A 25100-nucleotide genomic window follows, 5' to 3' on the forward strand; every position below is an offset into this window, starting at 1 on the left:
CTCCAATTAACTACAAAACTAGAAGCAGTGCTGTGGCTCAAAATAGTAGATCATTGGCCTTGAGGAAATAGTTCAGGAACAGCATTTGGCTGAGTTCAAGCCTGACAACCCCCACCACCAACATCAAAATTACAATAGTTACTGTTTTTAAAGTTCTTGCTATACGGAATCATACGATACTAAGCAATATTTAATCATTACTCGATTTGATTTCCACAACAGCCTTATAAAAAAATTTACAGGTGAAACTAATGCTAAGACAACTTGACTAAGATTATACAGCTATCATTTTATTAGGGTTATACTTCATATCTATGTTAATACTTCAAAATACTTCCAATTAATTCAAGATCTATGTGTATAAAATTATTAATACATTTAGGATAAGATGTTACCTCATCAAATTCTTCAGTCATTTTTCGAATTATCTCAGAGTTCTGCATATGTCTAAACATTTCTGCTGTGACAACTCCTGAAAATTCCAAGTGTCAGAAGTTAATACATGGTGTAATGAAACAATGAATTTCTAAGTCAGTCTCTAACAATAAGTATGTAGTCACACAACAAAAAGAATACTTCTTCATTTCATATTTGGCAGTATACAAACACTTCATATTTGGCAGTATACAAAAACCCATAATTGAGGCACCGACAAATACCACTGTCAACGTGGCACAAGAAAATATAACATGACACTGATGACAGGTACTTTCCTTAGCACAATCAGCTTTGACCATTTCTATATGTCTTACTTTACTCATGCCATAATGTACATACAACTGTCCTTTTTGTATCCATGGGGTAAGAATTGACTTTAAACACATTTCTCTAATAAGCAGTACTCTGTGCAACAAATCAACTATGTCCTTAAGTCCTCTAAATAGGGTGTAAATGAATTTAAGTAGTAAGCTATAAGTCCCACTCATCCAGAAGCCTGCAACAGAGTTGAATTGTGTTGCATGTTAAAAGTATATAACAAGGGCTGGGGATATGGCCTAGTGGCAAGAGTGCTTGCCTTGTATACATGAAGCCCTGGGTTCAATTCCCCAGCACCACATATACAGAAAATGGCCAGAAGTGGCGCTGTGGCTCAAGTGGCAGAGTGCTAGCCTTGAGCAAAAAGAAGCCAGGGACAGTGCTCAGGCCCTGAGTCCAAGCCCCAGGACTGGCCAAAAAAAAAAAAAAAAAGTATAAAACAAAAAAAGAAAAGAAGCTATTAAAATGGGACATAAAAAATTCCCAGATGGGGCTGGGGATATAGCCTAGTGGCAAGAGTGCCTGCCTCGGATACACGAGGCCCTAGGTTCGATTCCCCAGCACCACATATACAGAAAACGGCCAGAAGCGGCGCTGTGGCTCAAGTGGCAGAGTGCTAGCCTTGAGCGGGAAGAAGCCAGGGACCCAGTGCTCAGGCCCTGAGTCCAAGGCCCAGGACTGGCCAAAAAAAAAAAAAAGAAAAAATTCCCAGATGGATGGTAATGTCAAGAAATTCTAAGATTGGAGAAAGAAGAATAACATTGTACCTTTAGAGAGTTAAAACTATTTTGCTTTGTCTTTTTTTTTTTAAAAAAAAAGAACTGTTTCATAGAAAGATAATTTGAAAAGGGAAATCAGAATCCTGATTTACAAAGGAGGATAAAGGGAGAATAAATTTAAAAACTGGGCTTTCAAAGATCCCATTTTTATTGTAACAATATTTACTTAACCCGCACACTTATCAAAAATATGGTAAATAACAAAAATTCTCAAACAAATTTAATAAAAAGCCCTCAAATATTCTCTTAAAATTATATGTATTAACATGTCTAAATATAATATAGACTCTCAGATAACTAAGTGATGTATGTTTATGTCTATATATATATATTGTGTATATATTTTCAGATATGAAAGATAAAGACATTACACATTACACATTTATTGTTAAATTCAGAATAAAGCAGAATTTCTTTGGCTAAGCACCCTCAAAAAACCTTTTCTTTTTTTTTATCTAGAATTGTGTGTATCTAGTTAAAACGTTCCCTTATTCTACACTCAGGTCTTTTACTTGGCAATGCAAAGGAAGTATAAGCAATTCAATAACTGAATAATTTCTAAAAAGTAAGTAGTTACATATAAATAAATCTTTTTTTTTGGGGGGGGGGACCAGTCGTGGGCCTTGGACTCAGGGCCTGAGCACTGTCCCTGGCTTCTTCTTGCTCAAGGCTAGCACTCTACCACTTGAGCGCCACTTCTGGCCGTTTTCTGTATATGTGGTGCTGGGGAATCGAACCCAGGGCCTCATGTATACAAGGCAAGCACTCTTGCCACTAGGCCATATCCCCAGCCATATAAACAAATCTTAAAAGCAAATATTGAATATACTTTGACAGTCTATCCCCCTACTCATAAACCATATTTGATAGCTAAAAACCCAAAAACAAACAGAAAATGACCTAAGAGTAGAAAAAGCAATTACTACAAAAATCTATTCATTTAATTCTAAAGCAGGTATAATCCCGCCATTAGAACACACAGCCTTTAAAAATGTGTGGGAAATGAAGCAACATTGTGTTAAAAAAAAAAAAAAAACCATTGCCAGGTGTTGGTGGCTCACAGCTATAATCCAAACTACTCAGGAGGCTGAGATCTGAGGAACGTGATTTGAAGCCAGCCCAAGTCGTAAGACTCTTCTCTCCAATAAAGTACAGTGCTGTTGCTCAAAGTGAGAGAGAATTAACTTTGAATGAAAGAAGCTCAGGGACAGCAATCACACCCTAAGTTCAAGCCCCAGAACTGGCCAAAAAAAAAAAAAAGAAGAAGAAGAAGAAGAAGAAGAAGAAGAAGAAGAAGAAGAAGAAGAAGAAGAAGAAGAAGAAGAAGAAGAAGAAGAAGAAGAAGAAGAAGAAGAAGAAGAACTGGTAAACTGAGAAGGACAAGCTAAACCCTAAAGGAAAAAAAAAACACTAGCCACAGAATCATCAACAACAGAGCAATGTGAAGGCATTCAGTATAAGGCCAATCATCCTTTTCCTGACTTAATAAATGTAGAACGCTGTATTATAGTAAAATAACATTCTCTAGCTAGGCCACCAGTGGTTTATGCCTATAACCCTAGCTACTCAAGAGCCTGAGATGTGAAGATAGTGGTCAGAGATTGTTTCCTCAAATTAAACTCTAAGTAGAGTTGGGCTTAAGTGGTAGAGTGCTAACCTTGAGAGAGACACACACACACACACACACACACACACACACACACACACACTCCCAACTACCCTCAATGCAACAAAAAAGGTCAAAGTAAATGAGTGTACTTGAAAGAAGTTCTATCAAAATGTGTGTAAATTTACTTAATAATGTTTAACTTTGATTATTTGACAAATTTCATCTACAGAGGTTGCTGAATTCTAAAGCAAATGTCAGTGTGCAAATCAACCTGGTAATTTAACTCCTAAACCATCTTAAATTTTTAAAAATCTTGACAGCCTCTATATAACCAAATGTTGAGTTATTAGTAAGCTCTTTAGTTATAAAGTGAATCCAAAGGATGACTATGACAAAGGGAAAATGCTCTATGGTCTTGTTTTGAAACTATAATTCAGAAGTCTTAACTCTTCAAACTAGACCTACATTTTGTTTTAGCTGAGTTAAGTAAACTAGGCAGCTCTCTCTACTATATAAATGTAGTTTTAAACTCTTCTAATATTTGTAGTGGTGCACACATGGTATCCCAGCTAATTGAAAAAATGAATAAGAGAATTGCTTGAGACCAAGAGTTCAAGAACAGCCTGGGCAACATAGTTAGACCCTTATCACAAAATCATTTTGTCCCCTCAAACTGCCATTTTCATTAAAAATCCAATACCCACTGGGTGCTGCTGGCTTGCGCCTGTAATCTTTACTACTCACGAGGCTGAGATCTGAGGATCATGGTTCAAAGCCAACCTGGGCTGCAAAATCCCTATGGCACTCTTATCTCCAATTAACCACTCAAAAACCAGAAGCGGAGAGTACTAGCTCTGAGGAAAAGAGCTCAAGGACAGTGCCCAGGCCCTGAGTTCAAGCCCCCAAAATAAATAAATAAATAAATAATCCAGTGACCACGCCTGCAAAAAAAATCCAATACCCCTCTAAGTTCCTAAACTGCATTTATCCAAGCACGTGCTAGGATTTCAAAGGTAAGTCAAGTACTAGAGAGACATAGCATACAGGAAAACTTTCCCATGAGCTTGACTTGACTCATTTACTGAGCCAGATGAGATTGGGTAACTACCCAACTTTAATTTGTCCCCTTGCCAAATGTCTGTCCTAAATATTTATTTCTGATGTAGGGAAGAAATTGCTATGTTTTGTATATTCCCCATTCCTAACTTCAAAATTTTTTTCAAGAATTTTTATTACAATATATTTGTTGTATAAGATTTTCAGTATCATTACCATACATACATACAAAGTACTCAGCTCAAACTCACCGGCTCTGCATCTTTCTCCCTCATCCTCTTTCTCTTTTAACATAGTTCCAAGAGGTTCAACTGTTCTATTTTCATATATCCACATAAAGTGCTTTAACCATATTCACCCTCTCTTCCAACCTCTCCATTGCCCTGGCCTCCCACTGGTATCAGTTGCCTCAACACAGCCTGTTTTATTTTTCTATGATTTATTATTTGCAGCCTATGTTGATTATACAAAGGGCTTTCACCATGGTAATTTGTACATGCATACATTATAATTTAGTCAAATTAACCTCATTTATTACTCTCTTTCCTGCTTTCCCCCTAGTCTCCTACTGTTCCAATAGCTTTATTTAGTTGAATTCCCTTATGCTATCTTCATACATAGACAACATATATTTCAATATTATTTGTTGTCCATCAATGAAAATTTTATTCACAAGAACTGACAATTTCACCAGTAATTTATTATCATCATATGGTTTGTTTGTTTTGGTTTGGTTTTTTTCCCAGTCCTGGGGCTTGAACTCAGGGCCTGAGCACTGTCCCTGGCTTCTTTTTGCTCAAAGCTAGCACTCTGCCACTTACTTGAGCCACAGCACCACTTCCAGCTTTTTCTATATACGTGGTGCTGAGGAATCAAACCCAGGGCTTCATGTATACAAGACGAGCACTTTACCACTAGGCCATATTCCCAGCCCCTCATCATATATTTTTTAACTTCTTACATTTATAATTCCCTGTTAGGTGAACCATTAACTCTTCCTCTTCTTAAAAACTCAAAGTGAGAAATAAATTTAATGAATGAAAGTAATGTACTGACGAAAAACTGTAGTTTCTAGGTAAATTTCACACATGACTACTATTTGGTAAACAGATTTCCTCTCACTTGGTGCTTTGCTTTTTCTTTATACACTTTATACAGATATAATGCAAAAAATTTACTACACTGGCATTACTTTCCATATAAAGAGCTAACATCTTTCTAGGGAGAACAAGAAAATAAAGTGACTGAGTTTCTCTTTCCAAAATAAATATATCTTACCTTTACAGCCTGAACATTGAATAAAAAAGTTGATAAGGTCAAGAAGTGCTATATCTCGGTCATGCTTGTATGATTCTATCCAGTCATCTACCACCGACTATAGCAGAGGGGGGAAAAAAATAAGTCATTAGCTCTTCTGCATGTTCTAAAAATCAATTTCAATTAACATCATAAAATTTAACATAATGTAGTATCACACTACTTTAAATTATTATATTTTGAAATTCAAAGTCAATTTGAAAAAATAAAAACAGAATCAAATGAAGGAAAATAATTGTCTATTTTTCATTAAAAAGAAATAAAAATTTAAGTATGACTCAATACTATAAAATATAGTTTCCATTTCTTAGGAATACAAGATCCTAAAATAAATACTACAGTAATATTTCCTTTTCACTAGATACTATATATACATAATATAGTATTTTATAATTTAAACAAAATGTAGAATGATTATCACTTGAGGAAAGGTGAGGAAGAGTGTAGATTGAGAGGTTGGATATGATTAGTACACACTGTGTGCAATGTGTTTACCACATCAAAGTCCATTAATACATACAATTTGTGCATACTAGTAAAAGACACAAGTAATATTTAAATTATTAACAATAACAGACACAAAAGTTAATTAATGCAGTATAATCACTATCAAGATCACAATTGGTTTATCAGCAAAGACCAAAAAGCAGATCCTAAAATTCTTATGGTAATACAAGGGATGCTATAAATAGCCAAATCAGTTTTGAAAAGGGAGAATTTGGAAGACTCATATTCTATGATTTCAACTGTTAAAAAGCTGCAGTAATCAAGACAATAGAGTATTACCCTAAGCATAGAAATGTAAATTAATGAAATAAAATTTACAGTTCAGAAACAAACATATTGATTAAACATGTCAAGACAGAAAAAATTATCTTTTCAAAAAATGATTATGAGGTAGCCCAGTTTTAGTGCCTCCTCTCTGTAATCCTTGTTATTCAAGAGGCTGAGATGTAAGGTTCAAAGTTTGAAGCCAGCCTAGGCAGGAAAGTCTGTGAGAATCTCATCTCTAATTAACTACCAAAAAGCCATGAGTGGAGTTATGGCTCAATTCATCAGGTGCTAGCCTTGAGCAAAAAAAGCTTACAGAGCCCAAACTTGAGTTCAAGCCCCAGGATTAGCAGATGCGCACACACACACACACACACACACACACACACACACACACGACAACTGGATAGCCTTGTGCAAAACAAAAGATGTTAAATTGAATCCTATCTCAAACTACATATGCAATATTTATTTAACTCAAATCAAAGACCAAAGTAAAAATCTAAAACTCTTAGAATATAAAAATAAATCTTCATAATATTATATGTGGTAAAGACTTCTCGGATACTACAAGATAAATACAAACAACTTGAAAAAACTTAATTCAACTTATTTAAAATTAAAAACATCTATTTCAAAGAATTCCAACAATAAAAAGACAATAAATGGAAGAAAATATTCATAAATCATATACTTGATAAGGGATTTTTAAAGAGTATCTACATGACACACACATACATACATGCACAAGTGAATGCACATACACAAAACATACTTAAAAATCCATTTATGGTTGGGAATGTGGCTTAGAGGTAAAGTGCTTGCCAAGCATGCATGAAACCCTAGGTCCAATTCCTCAGTACTGCATGAACAAAAAAAAAAGCTGAGGCACTGGGAATATGGCCTAGTGGTAAAGTGCTTGCCTCGTATACATGAAGCCCCAGGTTCGATTCCTCAGTACCACATATACAGAAAAAGCCAGAAGTGGCGCTGTGGTTCAAGTGGTAGAGTGCTAGCCTTGAGCAAAAAGAAGCCAGGAACAGGGTTTAGGCCCTGAGATCAAGCCCCAGGACTGGCAAAAAAAAAAAAAAAAGCCAGAAGCAGCACTGTGGTTTAAATGGTAGAGTGATAGCCTTGAGCACAGAAAGGCTAAAGGACAGATCCCAGGCCCTGAGTTCAAGCCCCAGGACTGGGGGGAAAATCCAGTTAAAATTTTAAAATTCAAGCAGTGGATCAAGACAGGTCTATAAAGACTATACACATAATGCCAACAATTGCATGAACAGATGTTCAATACTATTAGTGCTCAATGAATTGTAAATCAAAACAACAATAAGATAACTACTTATCCACTAGAACCTACTCACTGGTTATATTTTTTCTAAAAGACAGTATGAAGTATTGGCAAAGAGATGTGAAAATGGAACAATCAAACATAGCTGGTAATAATGTAAAATGTGCAGCCACTTTGGAAAAAGTTTGGCAGCCTCTCAAAAAGTTAAATATAGAGTTACCATATGACACTGCAATTTGACTCCAAGGTATGCATTACCCAAGAGAGATGAGACCGTAAGTCTAAATACTTAAAAAGAATTATCCAAATGAGCCAAAATGTAGAAAGGATCCAATGTGTATCCAAGACTGAATAAACAAAATGTGGAATATATTGATATAATAGTCTAGCAAACTGGATATTGTACTTACTACATGCTACAAGATGGATGTACCTTAATAGTTGTTATGCTAAATCAAAGAAACCACTCATAGAGAACCACAAATTACATGATATAATTTATATGAAATCTTTCGAGTAGGCAAAAACATAGGAAGTAGGATGGTGGTAGGTTAGACCTAGGAAGGGAGAAGTTAACACTAATGGGACATTTCCTTCTGGAATGCTCAATGTTCTGAAATTAGATTGGTAGGGTAGCTGCAAAAATCAGTGAATAGCCTTTGGAAAAGTAGGCTAAAAACATATTCCATAAAATTCAATAAATATTATTTAATAAAACTGGAGGATATAGCCAGGTGCTGACTGCTCATGCCTATAACCCTAGCTACTCAGGAGTCTTGCGATCTGAGGATCATGGTTCAAAGTGGTAGAGCACTAGCCCTGAACAAAAGAGCTCAGAGACAACGCCCAAGCCCCAAGTTCAAGCCCCACAACCAACTAAAAAAATGGAGGATATAAGCATAGTTTCCTTTCTTAGAATATAAGAAATATTTTTAGACCAATAAGCAGTATTATAATCAAACTCTGGGAATACAAACTACGAATACACAGTTTTAGAACAAAAAATTAATAAATGGATATAGGACTGTGGTTCAGTACCAGCCTTGATCAGGAAAAGCCTCGTGAAGCAAGAGCACAAGTCCCAGTACTAGCACACACATATGCATAAGCATAACACACACACACACACACACACACACACACACACACACTTGAGAACCAAAGTAATGCTCAAGAATGCTTTCCAGAAAAGTGACATTTGATTTAAGTTAGCCCTACGTGAAATGAAAGAGAGGAAAACAAACTATTCCAGGAATCTCAATAGGCAGAAAGGGAGACCTGAGGGTAGAACACACGCTGTGATATGCCATAAGGAAATGTGGACTATAATTTGGGGATAAGTAAAACCCCATTCTTAAACAGGAGTCTTCTTCTAACAAATTTAATCTTTAAGTAACACAAGTGGAAATGTATGTAATCGAAAATGGAAGAGGAAATTAAAAGAAATCATGGAGAGCTACTATAGGCATTTCCCTTGTAAGGTAGGAACATTTAAGAACAGAAAAATAAACAGTATACTCTTTTGATCATATAAGACACACAAACATACGGAAATTTTTCCTGAACAGACATACCATTAACAAAATAAATAGAAGGGAATCACTAAATATACCAAAACCCTTCTTGTCCATACAGCTACCGGTCCAATTGTAACAAGAATGGATTAAGACGTCGATAGGAAGCAAAACTAAAGATATCTGGAAATACACAAACTTTCTATTGTATTTGAAGACTTAGAGAAAAATACCTCATAGAAGAATAACAATAAAACTGAAATAGTCAAATGTGATGCCTCTTGCCTGTTAACTCAGCTTCTTAGAGTCTGGGCAAAAAGCTTGCAAGACCCCCATCTCAACTAATAAGCTGGGTATGGGGGTACAAGCTAATCATACCAGATATGTGGTAAGTATAAATGGCAGGATTACAGTCCTAGAAGGCCCAGGCATAAACAATAGCCTTATTTGAAAAATAACAAAAAGGCAAAAGTGATGAAGTATGATTCAAGTAGTATAGCACCTCCCTACCCAACTCCACCACCACCAAATAGAAATACAGTCAGATGAAAAAAAAAATTACAGTACAATTTAGCTGAGATAATGTACTTATTTGATAAAATTAACCCAAAATGGAACTGGAGAGATTTTTTTTTAATCAAGAACTAAATAAAACAGCAATAGTTTTATTTGTCCTTTTTTTCCCCAGTTGGTCATGCGGTATGAACTTTGGGTCTAGGCACCATCCCGTCCCTGAGTTTTTTCGCTTAAAGCTAGTACATGAGACACAGTGCCACTTCCAGTCATTTTATTTCTGAAAAGCCAAATATGCAGCATATTCAATTATCAACACAGCAAAAAGAAAAGAAAAAACAATTCAGAAAAGAAATTCAAATGTGAATTCAAAATGACCACTTAAAAGGTGAAACAAGAGCCAAGTATATTAGCTCACACATGTAATCTTAGCTACTCAAGAAGATAAGATCATGAAGGTGTGGTTCAAGGCCAGCCTAGGCAAGAAGTTCAAAGACCCCTATTCTCAACATAAAACGTGTATTTGGCAGTACCCTCCTGTAATCCCAGCTACAACAGGAAACATAAATAGGAGAATCATAAAGCAAATCTGACAGAGCAAAATTTGAGACCTTATTGAAAAAGTAACCAGAGCAAAAGGGTCTGGAGGAATTACTAGAGCACCTGCCTAGTGACCCAAGACACCACTGAAAAAAACAAAAAAAAATGAATAATACCATCCTTTAATCATAACTATAGAAAAGGTTAGTAATGGGCTGGGAATACGGCCTAGGGGTAAAGTGCTAGCCTCATATACATGAATCCCTGGGTTGATTCCTCAGCACCACATATACAGAAAAGGCCAAAAGTGGCGCAGTGGCTCAAGTGGCAGAGTGCTAGCCTTGAGAAAAAAAAAAGCCAGGCACAGTACTCAGGCCCTGAGTTCAAGCCCCAGGACTGGCAAAAGAACAAAACAAAACAAAGGGTTAGTAATACTTGAAAGCTAGCTATGTAGTTCACTAGTACCATGTTTGCCTAATATCTGCATGTAAGACACTGAGTTCAACCCACACACACACAAAAGATACAGATAAAAGGACTTATGTCTGAATGGACATATTCCTAGAGTACTGAGTAGGTTGTTATATATTTTAAACACAAGAAAAAAATCAAGATGATATTTTATAGGAGTGACTAAAGTTAAAAAGAAACAGGGCTAGGAATGTGGCTTAGTGGTAGAGTGGTTATCATATAAACAGAAAAGGCTGGAAGTGGTGCTGTGACTCAAGTGGTAGAGTGCTAGCCTTGAGCAAAAGAAGTACCCAGGCCACAAGTTCAAGCCCCAGGACTGGCAAAAAAGGAGCAAATAAATTGTGGGGAACACCATATTACCTGCATAGCACTCTTGCCCATTTTAACAACTTCAAACAACATCATGTTTTCCACTCCATTCTGTTGATGGTGACCATTCATTCGGTTTGGCCCAGAAGGAGGCTTTCCTCCTCCATTTCCACTTTTGCCCTTTTCTCCTGGGCCCTTTTTGCCTTTTTTACAAGTCTGCATAAAAAAAATACAAGTTAGTTAGGTCATTACCCTTGAGAGTTGAAAACAAAGCTAATGCAAAAGCAGGTGATGGAATACACAATTATAACATGCTCATCCTTGACCTGTGAAAGAATGCTGTGCATCTGTAATGTAAGAAAATTACAAAATTACAACAGCTTGTCATTTCACTTTTTTCCCATGTTATACAACCATGAACTTTACATTATGATGTACTTAGTATAACAGCTTCTTCTGACAGACTAAGTAGGCCCAAATTTCTCCTCCTAGTCATTGGAATGATTTGGGGCAAGGTATTTATCACACTCTGTATCAGAGGCTTCTTTCTAACTTGCAAGGTGGAAAGTGAACTATGTATAATAGGGTTGATTTGATAATGGGAACACAAATGTTTATTAGCAATACACCCACTTCATAATAAAGTAAAAAATAGATACATCTACTTTTATAAATGTCAAATAAGAAAATATACATTAAAAGAAGCTATATAAAAAGTTACCTGAGTCTCCTGGAAAGACAAACTAGATATAAACAATTTCCACATTTGAACCAATTTTTATAATTAATGTGAAATCACAAAGTTAAAAGTTCACAAAGTAGTAACAAAGTTTGAAAAACATTGCCAAAAAAAGAAACTTCAAAAGTATAATCTGAGAAATTGCCACAAATGAAAATGGCTATCTTGAAGCTTTATCATAGTCGAATCATGCTGTCAGAGTACAGAGCAGATGAAAAAATGTAGAGGAAGTGACACAATACAAGGTAATAATAAGAGTAAACATGGCCAGGGCTGGGAATGTGGCTTAGTGGTAGAGTGCTTACCTATCATGCATGAAGCCCTGGCTTCGATTCTTCAGCACCACATAAACAAAAAAGCCAGAAGTGGCGCTGTGGCTCAAGTGGTAGAGTGCTAGCCTTGAGCACTGAGAAGTTTAAGGACAAAGTCCAGGCTCTGAGTTCAAGCCCCAGAACTGCCCCCCACCCCAAAGAAGTAAACATGGTCAGAAATGGAGCTGTGGCTCAAATGGTTGAGCAGTAGCCTTGAGCAAAAAAAACTCAGGCACAGCACCCAGGCCCTGAGATCAAGTCCCAGGCTTGGCAAAGAAATTAAAATAAGGTAACAAGTAAGCATGTTAGTCTGTAACAGTCTTCTGTATACCTAACTCAGAAAAAGAAGAAACTCTAATAATAAAAGATTTTAGGAGGTAGTATCGTATTATCTCAACTTGTGTTAAATTAAAAGCAGGCCTGAACTTAAACCCTTTAACATTTGAACGTCTCTAGACCTTAGTTTCCTTTCTATAAAAATATGCAAATTTTCAAACTTTAATTTAATATGGGATTAGAAAACATGTAACATTGTTACCACAGTGCCTACTACATAGTATAGTGTTAAAATGTAGATGTTCCGGGCTGGGGATATGGCCTAGTGGCAAAGAGTGCTTGTCTCCTATACATGAGGCCCTGGGTTCAATTCCCCAGCACCATATATACAGAAAACGGCCAGAAGTGGCACAGTGGCTTAAGTGGCAGAGTGCTAGCCTTGAGCAAAAAGAAGCCAGGGACAGTGCTCAGGCCCTGAGTCCAAGCCCCAGGACTGGCAAACAAACAAACAAACAAAAAAAAAAAGTAGATGTTCCTATCCTTATAATAAATTCTTGACCTGACCTTAAGCCATTACGTACAGCAGAGACTGTATACAGTTAAGCAAACTGGATCACTGAAACTTTAGAGGGGTAGAAAGAGTAGCACTGTCATGGAAAACATGTTTATCATGCATGAAAAAGTCCTTGATTTCACCCCTAAACCAAGAAAAATCTTCAGATTTGCTTCAGCAGCATGTGTGCTAACAGTGTAGCAATATAGAAAAGATTAGCATAGCCTCTGTGCAAGAATCACATGCAAATTCATAAAGCATTCTATTAAAGAAAAACTTGAGGTCTGGGGGCAGGGCTCAGGTGGTACCATGCCTGTCTGGCACAAAGTTAAAGACCAATACCAAAAAAAAAAAAAAACTTTTACGCTGGGCACGGGTGGCTGCTCATCCCTAATTTCTAGTACTTGGAAGGCTGAGAACAGAAAGGTCAGTTTTTCAAGGCCAGCCTGAACAGCAAAGTTCAGCAGACTCCTTCTCAATCCATACATGGGCACAGTGCTGTATGCCTGTCATCTTGAACTACATGGCAGACTGAGATTGGGAGGATTATGGTTCAGGCCAGACAGACTCCATTTCAAAAGAGGGAACCTGGATAAAGGAGTATGTGCCTGTCACTCCAGCAACCACACTGGAAGCCTGGAGAAGGGAACCTGCAGTCCAGTCATGTGCTCAACAGCAAGTAAGATCCAAAAAAGAAGGGCTAAAGGAGGGGCTCAGTAGAGGGGCACCCGCCTAGCAAGGGTAAGGCTCTGAGTTCAACAAATCCAGTACCAATTTTTTTTAAGTCTGTAAGAAGTCCTCTATTCAGATGTCTTGTATGTCAGACGAGGCTGATACTATCTCAACTTGTGAATTAAATCAAAGTCAGAACTAAACTAAGCCAGGTAGCAGTGGTTCACTGTAATCCTAGCTACTCAGGAGGCTGAGATTTGAAAACTGACATTTGAAGCCAGCTCAGGCAGGAAAGTCTGTGAGACCCTTATCTCCAATTAACCACCAGAATGCCAAAAGTGGTATTGTGGCTCAAAGTGGTACAGTGCTAGCTTTGAGAAAAATAGCCCTGAGTTCAAGCCCCATGACCAATAACAACAACAAAAAAGTAAACAAAATTTAAATTATTTTATGAACAACCATATATACTGTACAGATATGTTTGTTTGGGATATGCATGACCTGGCACTTCTACTCATACCTCCTTCTCAAAACATCTACCTTTTGAGGAACAAATAGATGAATTATGAAAAACTATAAAAAGTATCCCAAGGGCTTGTTAAAAAGCAATTTCCCATATATAAAATGTGATGGTATATCATCATTAAAAAAAATCACAGAAATATACAGTGAGTAATGAGAAAGAAATCAACAACATATAATTTGAGTCTTTGTAACATATTGTTTGTTTAGTATGATTTCATTAAACTTCTATATGCAGGTTTATAAATAAGTATATGTTTAAAGAATAAATGATCATTAAGCCACAGGATTATGGGGAAAGTTCAATTTGCTCATTGTAGACTTCGTTCAATGTAATTAGAAATTTTAAATCCAAATCACTTGGGGGGAAAGGAAGAAAAATAAAAAACAAGTTCTCTTTTGAACAAGGTTTTTGGGTTGCTGGGTTTTTTTGTTTTTTTGTTTTATTTGTTTGTTTGTTTGTTTTGCCAGTCCTGGGGATTGAGATTCGGGGCCTGAGCATTGTCTATGGCTTCTTTGTCCCAAGACAAGCACTCTAACTCTTGAGCCATAGTGCCACTTCTGGCTTATTCTGTTTATGTGGTGCTGAGGAATCGAACACAGGACTTCATGCATGCTAGGCAAGCACTCCACCACTAAGCTACATTCCCAGCCCTGAAGAAGGTATTTATTTACAAGCATGTCAAATATACCTTTCAAAGCCTCTACAAAATTTAACCATTCACCAACTTATCCATAGCTTAAGATCATCCTATTCACTGTGTCTATTTTATCTCCGACATTATTTATAAAAGTAAAATGTCACTATTAATCCATTATCCATTAATGGCGGTCTGTTGCATCTGTGGAGTACTCTAGAATAAAAATTCTTATGTATTATTTTGCTATGTATGTAATTTGGGAAATAGAACATTTATAGTACATTTGTGGGAAAATAATAAAGCCAATAAACACATGATTTGCTTAGCATACTATGATTTTACAAAATGTACTAGGAAAAATGATGTGTTCTTAATTTCAAATTTTACAGCAGTGCATACAAATAATCAAAACCTATTTAGTCCAGAAGAATAAAATATGTATATTCACTCAGATGTCTTACCATACAAGTCAGGCCATAAAAACAGTTATTTTAAAAATTATCTCTTTCTGTGTCTTTGTCTCTCTGTCTCTCATACACATAAACACACAAACACATCCGTAAAAACCAAAATAAATGAAGAGGTGGGAGACATGTCTGATATGGTAAAGAGTTTCCTTCTAGCAAGCACAAACTGTACCCACCACCAAAAAAAAAAAATTAAGTTACATATTTTGGACATACCTTTCCTTTGCCTTGTTTTTGGTTTTTTCCTTCAATGTCTTCAAAATCTGTGTCAGAAGAAAAATGCGTTTCTGACTCCCTGAAACAAAAAGGTAAACAAATATTTAAAACATTATTTAGAAATACACACGTGAGTGAAGGAATGGGGTAACATTGTCCACAAAGAAATGTACTCTTAGCTGGGCACTGGTGGCTCACGCCTGTAATCCTAGTTACTCAGGAGGCTGAGATCTGAGGATGGCAGTTCAAAGCCAGGTTCAAAGCCAGTCTGCGGTTCAAAACCAGCCTGTGGTTCAAAGCCAGCCAGGGCAGGTAAGTGGGCAGGAAAGTCCGTGAGACTTTTATCTCCAATAAACCACAAGAAAACATAAAGTGGCACTGTAGCTCAAGTGGTAGAGCACTAGCATTGATCTGAAGAGCTCAGGGACAGCATCCAGGCCCAGAGTTCAAGCCCTACACCTGACACCACCCAAAAATGTACTCTTTACCTGACTTATATAACTATAACTCCTCTATATATCACTTATAATTACAGTATTTTTAAAACGAAGACACCGTGTCAAATTTTTGCAACTTTTTCAAACAAAAGGTTGACTCATTACAAATTTCCTATTAGCAGGGTGGAGAATATGGCCTAGTAGTAAAGTGCTCGCCTCATATACATGAAGCCCTGGGTTCAATTCCTCAGCACCACATATATAGAAAAAGCCAGAAGTGGCACTGTGGCTCCAAGTGGTAGAGTGCTAGCTAGCCTTGAGCAAAAAGAAGCCAGGGACAGTACTGAGGCTCTGACTTCAAGCCCCAGGACTGGCAAAAAAACAAAACAAAACAAATTTCCTGTTAGCATTAAAACTGATTGAGTTGCTTTCCTTAAACATACTGTAAAACATTTCCAAACATGTAAGACTATATAACCAAGGGAAAGTGGGGAAAAAACAAGTCAGGGGATAACAATATTCAACAAGAAATTACCTTACTTACCTTACTTATATAACTGAACCCCTCTGTACATCACTTTATAATAAAATTTAAAAATACAGCCAATTACAATGATTGTAATCTAAAATACAAATATCTAAATATGTGATGTTTCAATTTGGGGATACAGGGTATTAGGGTGTTGAACTTGGGACTTTGCGTTTGCAAAGCTTATCTCTACCACTTGGAGCATACCCTCAGCCCTGTTTTATTAACTTTTAATCAAACTATAATAATTAAACCAACCTCTCTTTTAGCCTAGGACCTGTGGTATTCTATAGTAATGGCTAGTTCCATTTTCTGGTTCAAGGATCACAAACTTAGGGTAAACTATATTTTAACACCCAACATGAGATAAACTTTATTAGGGAATTTTAGAAGTATTATGGATCTTCTGACACAAAGAAAACAATTATGTCTTAATCACTAAACTAATATTAATCAACTAAATCATTTGATATATAGTAAAGAAATGTGCTAAATGTTCAAAATCCTGTAGGAAGTAGAAATACTGAGCTATTCAAGAGAAAAAAATCTAGAACTAGGGCTGGGAATGTGGCTTAGTAGTAGAGCGCTTGTCTAGCATGAACGAAGCCCTGGGTTCAATTCCTCGGCACCATTTAAACAGAAAAAAAAAGGAAGTGGCACTGTGGCTCAAGAGGTAGAGTGCTGGCCTTGAGCAAAAAAAAAGAAGCCAGTGACAGTGCTCAGACCCTGAGTCCAAGCCCCAGGACTAGCAAAAAAAATCTAGAACAAGTAACATTTCAATCTTCTCACCTATAATAAGATATATATGGCAAGTAAGGTAATCCTTGTCTCTACATTCTTCAACACATAAATCTATCATATAAAAATTTATTCCAGGCTGGGAATATGGCCTAGTGGTAGAGTGCTTACCTAGCATGCATGAAGCCCTGGGTTCAATTCCTCAGCACCACATATACAGAAAAAGACAGAAGTGGCGCTGTGGCTCAAGTGGTAGAGTGCTAGCCTTGAACAAAAGAAGAAGAAACAAAGAAGAAGGAAGGAGGAGACGGTGGGGGGGGGGGGTGAGAAAAGGAAGCAGCAGCAGCCAGGCACAGTGCTCAGGCCCCAGAACTGGCCAAAAAAATTGGTCCTAACAAGATGCTGGTGTCTCACACCTGTAATCCTAGCTACTCAAGAGGCTGAGAACTGAGGATCTTGAGCGGTTCAAAGCCAGACCAAGCAGGAAAGTCTATGAAAATCTTATCTCCAATTAACCAACAAAAAACCACAAGTGGCACTGCAGCTGAAGTGATAGAGTGCTAGCATTGAGCTGAAGAGCTCAGAGACAGCACCCAGGGCCAGAGTTCAAGCCCCATGACCCCGACCCCCCCCAAAAAAAATTACTCCTTGTTTTAGAAGTGGCTGTTGCCACTGTGTATAATTCTGATCTTCTCACATAAGAAAGCAGTTTTCTGTATGTTTAAACATGCATCTAAGTAGCCACATTCATTTGCTGAAAGCAAGACATACTTACAGTGATGTATGAGGAACACTGGGCTTTAGAGTTAAGCCACTCAAAAGGTAAGTTTTATCACTCTAAATGTGAAAATGCAGTATCAGTTTTGTTTTAAGTGAAATCAAAGGGAAAAGCTATCTTTATGAAGCTACTCTTCTCAATCTAGTTTTCTTGTATTTTCATTTTTATTATCACAACCAGTTATATAAGAATTATGCAGTTAGTAATATTTCATAAACATAAAGCAACTGTATTAACAGGAAAAATGCTCATCTTAAAAATAATTTGTATTATTCTACAAAGTAGTAATGTATTGAAATAGTGGGAATGTCCTATCATGTATTTGATAGAGTCCATAATAAATATCATTTCTGAGTTAATACACAAGGGTAACTAATATAATATTAACCCTAAAACTCATGCTTGTTAAATATTAAAGTTTTTTGTCACTGACATTCTTTACATATGCCTATATGGAATGACAAAAAAGTTTCTAATGTCTTGAAACATTTGTAGGTCATCAGATCTCTTAATTCAGTAACTGCTGAAAAACATGAACATTAGTCTTCCAATATTTCAATGGCCACAGAGTTATACATTTAATCCTCCAGGCTATCTCAACCACAAAAATAAACCACGATGGGTTCTACTACTAAGTAGAAAAAATTCTGAAAAAAATCTGGAGTAATCAGAATAGGAACAGAAAGTAACACCCAGTCAGAGAGAAATTCTCCTAAATGTTTCACCAATGCTTTTACATGGTTTAAAATCAAAAGAACAGTAAGCTACACTCAAGATGAAATAACATGTTGATATGTTGATGGCAAATGCTAAGTTGTTTAAAACTACTCATCTATCACAAGAATGAACCTTAACACTCTTCCTCATTGTGCCTTCATCCCATACACCCAATCAAATGCGAAAGTATTTGGCCTTCACAACAAATCTTTTTTTTCCATGACCCTATTTCATAAACTTTTTACTTAAGATATTCTTATAGTCAATGACAAAGCCTATAATATAAACCTTTTAGTAGTCTTTAATCTTAATGTATTAAAAATTTCATAATCCCCTCTTTATATTCTTTTTTTTTTTTTTTTTTTTTTTTGGCCAGTCCTGGGGCTTGGACTCAGGGCCTGAGCACTGTCCCTGGCTTCTTCTTGCTCAAGGCTAGCACTCTGCCGCTTGAGCCACAGCGCCCCTTCCGGCCATTTTCTGTATATGTGGTGCTGGGGAATCAAACCCAGGGCCTCATGTATAAGAGGCAAGCGCTCTTGCCACTAGGCCATATCCCCAGCCCCCCTCTTTATATTCTCAAAACAAGAGCTCATAAAGGCAGAATATCGAACTTAATGTCTCACGGAATCTAATACAATGTCCTATATACAATATGCACTTAATGTAACAAAAGTAGTAATTCATATTTACAAAGATTTTTATGTGGAATCCTCACTAAAGATGCTGCCTGGGAAACTTCAATATCTTTGATAATTTTGAATTAAATAAACCTCAATTTCTTTCTCCACTATCCCATGTCCTTCCCTCATGCATAACAAAGAAGTTTCCTCAATAATCTTAAAATCAAACCTACATACATTCGGATGGAAAAAAACACACTTTGAGGGCTTAGGGTATAGCTTAGTGTTGGCATAGTGTGCACAAGGTCCTAGGCTTCATCCCAGATAGAAAAGTCATACTTTGAAATATTACCAATTTCCCAGCACAGACCCGCAATCCACCAAGGATAAAATTAAAAATATAAAGCCAGGCGCCAGTGGTGGCTCATGCCTGTAATCCTAGCTACTCAAGTGGCTGAAATCTGAAGACTGAGGTTCAAAGCCAGCCAGGGCAAAAAAGTCCCTAAGAGACTCTTAGCTCCAATTAACCACTCAAAAATGGGAAGTGACACCTTGAGTACAAAGAGGCTCAGAGTCAGCTAGCTCCTGGGCCCTGAATTCAAGCCCCACAACCAAAAAAAAATTGACAGCATAAAAATCAATATATCAGGGGCTGGGAATAGGGCCTAGTGGCAAGAGTGCTTGCCTCCAATACATGAAGCCCTCCACCACCGCATATACAGAAAATGGCCAGAAGTGGCACTGTGGCTCAAGTGGTAGCCTTGAGCAAAAAGAAGCCAGGGACAGTGCTCAGGCCCGGAGTCCAAGCCCCAGGACTGGCAAAAAAAAGAAAGGGGGGGGGGGGGAAGAAAAGGAAAGAAAGAAAGAAAGAAAGAAAGAAAGAAAGAAAGAAAGAAAGAAAGAAAGAAAGAAAGAAAGAAAGAAAGAAAGAAAGAAAGAAAGAAAGAAAGAAAGAAAGAAAGAAAGAAAGAAAGAAAGAAAGAAAGAAAGAGAGAAAGAAAGAGAGAAAGAAAGAAAGAAAGAAAGAAAGAAAGAAAGAAAGGGTTCCTATGTCAGTAGAAAAACAAAACACTACATACATGAATTTTTTTTAATTTAAAATCAATATATTATCAAAAGGTGATACTGGCTGACATGTATAGCAGTATCTATCTGTTACATTCAAAAGTTTTTGCAAGCAAATTCCCCTTGCAAGGCAATTCTTATAAAGGATCAAAAAGGAAGTAACAATATGTATAAAATAAAGGTAAAGGGATCTTTGGGCAGTTTCAAAATTCTGTTTTATTTCATTTAGGTACCTTATGGAACTGGAATTCAACATGAAAATGACTGATACATAAAAGAGTTCAATGTGTTTGAGATAGCCTGGCTAAGTAGCCTGGGCTAGCCTCCAACTCACAAAAGCAGGTATGGTGTCCCAGTCCTGCAATCTAAGAACTCAGTAGGCTGAGGTGAGCACGTCAGCATTTTGAGACATGGCCAGACCAAGCAAGGAGGAGAGGCCAGTCACTGGTGGCTTACACCTGTAATCCTAGCTACTCAAGGTGCTGAGCTGTGAGGAGTGTGGTTCAAAGCCAGCCCAAGCAGGAAAGGCAGTAAGACTCATCTCCAATTAACCAGCAGAAAACAAGAGATGGAGCCTGTAGTTCAAAATGGTAGAGTGATTGTCTTGAGCAAACGAGCTCAGGGAGAAGCTGGGAATGTGGCTTAGTGGTAGAATGTTTACCTAACATAAGCATGCTAGCCCTGGGTTCCATTCCTCAGCACCAAATAAACAGAAAAAAGCCAGAAGCGGCCCTGTGGCTCAAATGGTAGAGTGCTAGCCTTGAGCAAAAAGAAACCAAGGAGAGTACTCAGGCTCTGAGTCCAAGCCCCAGGACTGGGAAAAAATTAAAAAAAAAAAAAAAGAGCTCAGAGACATTGCCCACACCCTGACTTTAAGCTCCAAGACTGGAAAAAAGGCACAGGGGAGAGGGAGGGAAATATTTAGATTTAGAATAGGAGACTGAGGAATATTATTAGCAGCCTTAAGGACTAGTGGGGGTCACCAGGTGCGTTTAAAGGTTATACCCGTGTTAAAAGTACTCTGTAGACCAATAGGAATGTAACTTTTTTTCTGGTAAAAATGATGGGACAGCACGCCCTTATCTCCCTTAGATAGGTTTATTTAAATCTATAACAGAAACATGAAATTACACTCTAAATATAACACCTAACGTATACTTGTTTCTAATGAGAAAACTTTTCAAGAATTTCATGAAATTCCCTCAAACTGCATACTATAAAATCAACTATAATCTGAGAATTGGACACCAAAAACAGTAAGTTTTCCAGTATGTAAATTTAAAACACAGAACCAACAGGATGGAATATTAACTACTAAAGAGCCCAATGAACAGTGATAAAACTTTCAAAAATACATACTTATACATTAAGGTCTTCTCAAGCAGAAGTAAATTCAGCCAAGTTACCACTTCTTGTTTTGTGAGGGAAAAAAACAACTATTTAAAAAAATTATAACAATATTTAATGTTTTAAAAACTAGTGCAACACTGATTACTCACAAGATCAAGACCAGTCTGGGCTACATAGGGAAACCATGTCTCAAAAGACATGACAGTGTAATGTACTTACTGAAGTAGATTAAAATCAGTTGGTATTTCTGGAGCTGCTATCATTTCTTTATCATCTTCTGGAACACTCCAATGTCAGAAATATATTCATATATTTATGTGAAGTAAGATGACAGTTTGCTTCCTTTAAGAAAGACAATTCCTTCAAAGAGAAGAAAATGATACTTATTAAAATGTGGCACAATTAGGAAATATGTCCATACTCAAAGTGAAATTCCTCAATTATCTGCTCAACTGTTTCAGTAAATAAAGAACCTTGCACCCTAGAATTTGACATTTTATTTTTTTTTGTTTCTGTTTTTGTTTTTGCCAGTCTTGAGCCTTGAACCGTCAGGACCTGAGCACTGTCCCTGGCTTCTCTTTGCTCAAGGCTAGCACTCTGCCACTTGAGCCACAGCGCCACTTCTGGCTGTTTCTATATATGTGGTGCTGGGGAATCGAACCCAGGGCTTCATGTATACGAGACAAGCATTCTTGCCACTGAGCCATGTTCCCAGCCCTTGACTACTTTTTTCTAGATATAAATTCATCAGAATTGATGGGCACTGGTGGCTCACACCTATAATCCTAGCTACTCAAAAGGCTGAGATCTGAGAATCCTGGTTCAAAGCCAACTAGGGCAGGAAAGCCTGAGAGACTCTTATCTCCAAATAACCACCAGGAAACCAGAAGTAGAGCTGTGGCTGTGGTGGAGTGCTAGGCCTTGAGCAAAAAGAGCTCAGGGACAGTGACCAGATCCTGAGTTCAAGCCTCATGACCGGCCAAAAAAAATCTAAGATATAATTTTAAAACACTTTGAACAATTTTTTAATACTTGAGGGAACAATGCAAAGCAAGGCAAATCTAATCTATTGCCTTGAAAGAACTTGCAATCTATTTGCACATGCTTGATATCATATGTTGCCTAGCATACTAAGATTCTAGGTTCTATCCCCAGCACAGAATGCTACTTGTACCTGAGTTCAAGGTATTGAACCTTAAGTTCAATACTAGACTGGGCTATATAGATAGATCCCTTATGTGAAAGAAAAAATAAAAATACCACAGTGGTGGCTTTTACTTAGGAAGCAAAGATTAGAAGGATCATAGTTTGAAGACACACTAGGAAAAAGTTTGCAAGTCCTCATCTCAACCAATAAACCCAGTGTGGTAGTCACATCTGTGATCCCAACTATATAGAAAGAATAAGTAGGAGGATCATGGAAGGCTAGTCCAGGTAAAAATTGAGACCTTATTTTAAAAAATGGTTAAACAGAAGGTGTTGCTCAAGTGGTACAATGACTATCCACCAAGCATGAGGTAATCTACTAGGTTCAAATGTCAGTATTGCAAAGGAAAAAAAAAGAGAGAAACACCTATAATTGAATGTAGTTATTACAAGAAAGGTAGTATTCTAGGATTGAAAGTGACAAACCCATGTTATTATAATTTTGTTATTAATATGTTGTACAGAGGAGTTACCATTTCATATGTCAAGTAATGAGTACAATTCTTTTTGGACAATGTCACCCACAAATGCAAATACCAAATGGCTCAGCTACAACAAAAGCGTAACAGGCTAGATCTAAGGTCTCAACCTCTTAGCTATTTGTTTTACTTATTTTTATTCCCCAAAGAATCTAAGTTAAAGAATCTAGGCTAAAGAAAAAGATAAGACTAAACATATCCAATTAATTATACATACTAAAATATAACTGATGAAATTTTTGTGACTTTTGTTGTTGGGCATGGGGCTTCAACTCAGGGCCTGGGCACTGTCCCTGCACTCTTTTGTTCAAGGCAAGTGGTGCACTATCACTTTGATCTATATTACTACTTCTGATTTTCTGGAGGTTAATTGGAGTCTCATAGATTTTCATGCCCGGGCTGGCTTTGAACTATGATCGTCAGCTCTCAGCCTCCTGAGTAGCTATAATTTCATGCATGAGTCAGCAGTGCCTGGCTCTAGTGACTTCAAATAAACATACCAGAAAAAAAGGCTCAATTTTTTTCTCTCAATTTCACAATCTCAAAAAAAAATCATGAATACCTATTCATATTTAATTAATGTAGAGAGGTACAAAACAGTTTTTATTCTCTTTCTTACTCTAGTTAGGCTAAAACAACAAGACTAATTTTTGTTTGCAAAAATCCTTTGCAAAAAAAAATAAAGAGGTATACTAGGAACAAAGAAGAATTCCCCAAATGAAGCCCTGAATGATCCAGAACTAATAATATTCGAGCCGGCGCCAGTGGCTCACACCTGTAATCCTAGCTACTCAGGAGGCTGAGTACTACTGAGGATCACAATTCAGTCAGTCTGGGCAAGAAAGTCCATGAGACTTCTTTTACTGATTTATTCATTGTCAAAGTGATGTACAGAGGGGTTACAGTTTCATACATAAGGCAGTGAGTACATTTCTTATCAAACTTGTTACCTTCTCCCTCATTTTCCCCCACCTTCCCCCCTCCCCAACCCCCCCAGTTGTACAGTTGGTATTCAGCATATATTTTTGTAAGTACTGCTGTCGCATTTGTTCTCCTTTTACCCTTTGTCTCTCCATTTTGATGTTGCCCTTCCCTTCTTGATATACAATACCCAGGGGCTTGAACTCAGAGTCTATGTGCTGTCCTTGAGCTATTTTGCTCAAGGCCAATGCTCTATCACTTTGAGCCACAGCACCCCTTCTTCCATTTGAGTAGTTAATTGCAAATAAGAGTCTGGGGGGGTGGGGCTGGGAATATGGCCTAGTGGCAAGAGCGCCTGCCTTATAGACATGAAGCCCTAGGTTCGATTCCCCAGCACCACATATATAGAAACGGCCAGAAGTGGCGCTGTGGCTCAACTGGCAGAGTGCTAGCCTTGAGCAAAAAAAGGAAGCCAGGGACAGTGCTCAGGCCCTGAGTCCAAGCCCCAGGACTGGCCAAAAAAAAAAAAAAAGTCTCATGGGAACGTTTCTGCCAGGGCTGGCTTCAGAACAGTGATTCTCAGAGTTCAGCCTCCAGAGTAGCTAAGATTATAAGAGTGAGCTACTGGCGCACAGCAGTCTTGAATTTTTGCTTGTTTGGGTTTTTTTCTTTTTGTTTTTGCGGTCCTGGGGATTGAACTCAGGGCCCTGGGCACTATCCCTGTGCTCCATAAGACTCTTATCTCTAAGCAGTCACCAAAAAGCCAGGAGAGTTGTGGCTCAAGTAGTAGGGTTCTAGCCTTGAGAACAAAAGCTCCAGATTAATACCCAGGCCCTAACCAGACCAGCATTTGAAAAAAAAGAAAAGCAAAACTATCCTCCTAGCTTGAGTTTATCTTTTATCTGAAAGGAACTCATACAGCAAAATCACTAGA

At 37.4% G+C, this 25100-nt stretch overlaps 1 protein-coding gene and 1 pseudogene across 9 annotated transcripts in view; one reads left to right on the forward strand and one right to left on the reverse strand.

The window, feature by feature from the left end:
- Stag2 (stromal antigen 2) overlaps window positions 1-25100 on the reverse strand; it is a 133944-nt gene that overhangs the window by 59556 nt on the left and 49288 nt on the right. For all 9 annotated transcript variants that reach the window (XM_048336812.1, XM_048336814.1, XM_048336811.1 and 6 more), the window contains exons 2-6: window positions 21780-21920; window positions 15327-15405; window positions 10981-11145; window positions 5479-5575; window positions 396-472 (exon numbers count right to left, since the gene is read on the reverse strand). In XM_048336812.1, coding sequence (XP_048192769.1) covers window positions 396-472; window positions 5479-5575; window positions 10981-11145; window positions 15327-15405; window positions 21780-21823 — 462 coding nt within the window. In that variant the 5' untranslated portion in view covers window positions 21824-21920. The remainder of the gene's footprint in view (window positions 1-395; window positions 473-5478; window positions 5576-10980; window positions 11146-15326; window positions 15406-21779; window positions 21921-25100) is intronic.
- LOC125344382 lies at window positions 12978-13075 on the forward strand (annotated as a pseudogene).

The sequence above is a fragment of the Perognathus longimembris genome, chromosome 28, assembly GCF_023159225.1.
Source record: "Perognathus longimembris pacificus isolate PPM17 chromosome 28, ASM2315922v1, whole genome shotgun sequence".
NCBI lineage: Eukaryota > Metazoa > Chordata > Mammalia > Rodentia > Heteromyidae > Perognathus > Perognathus longimembris.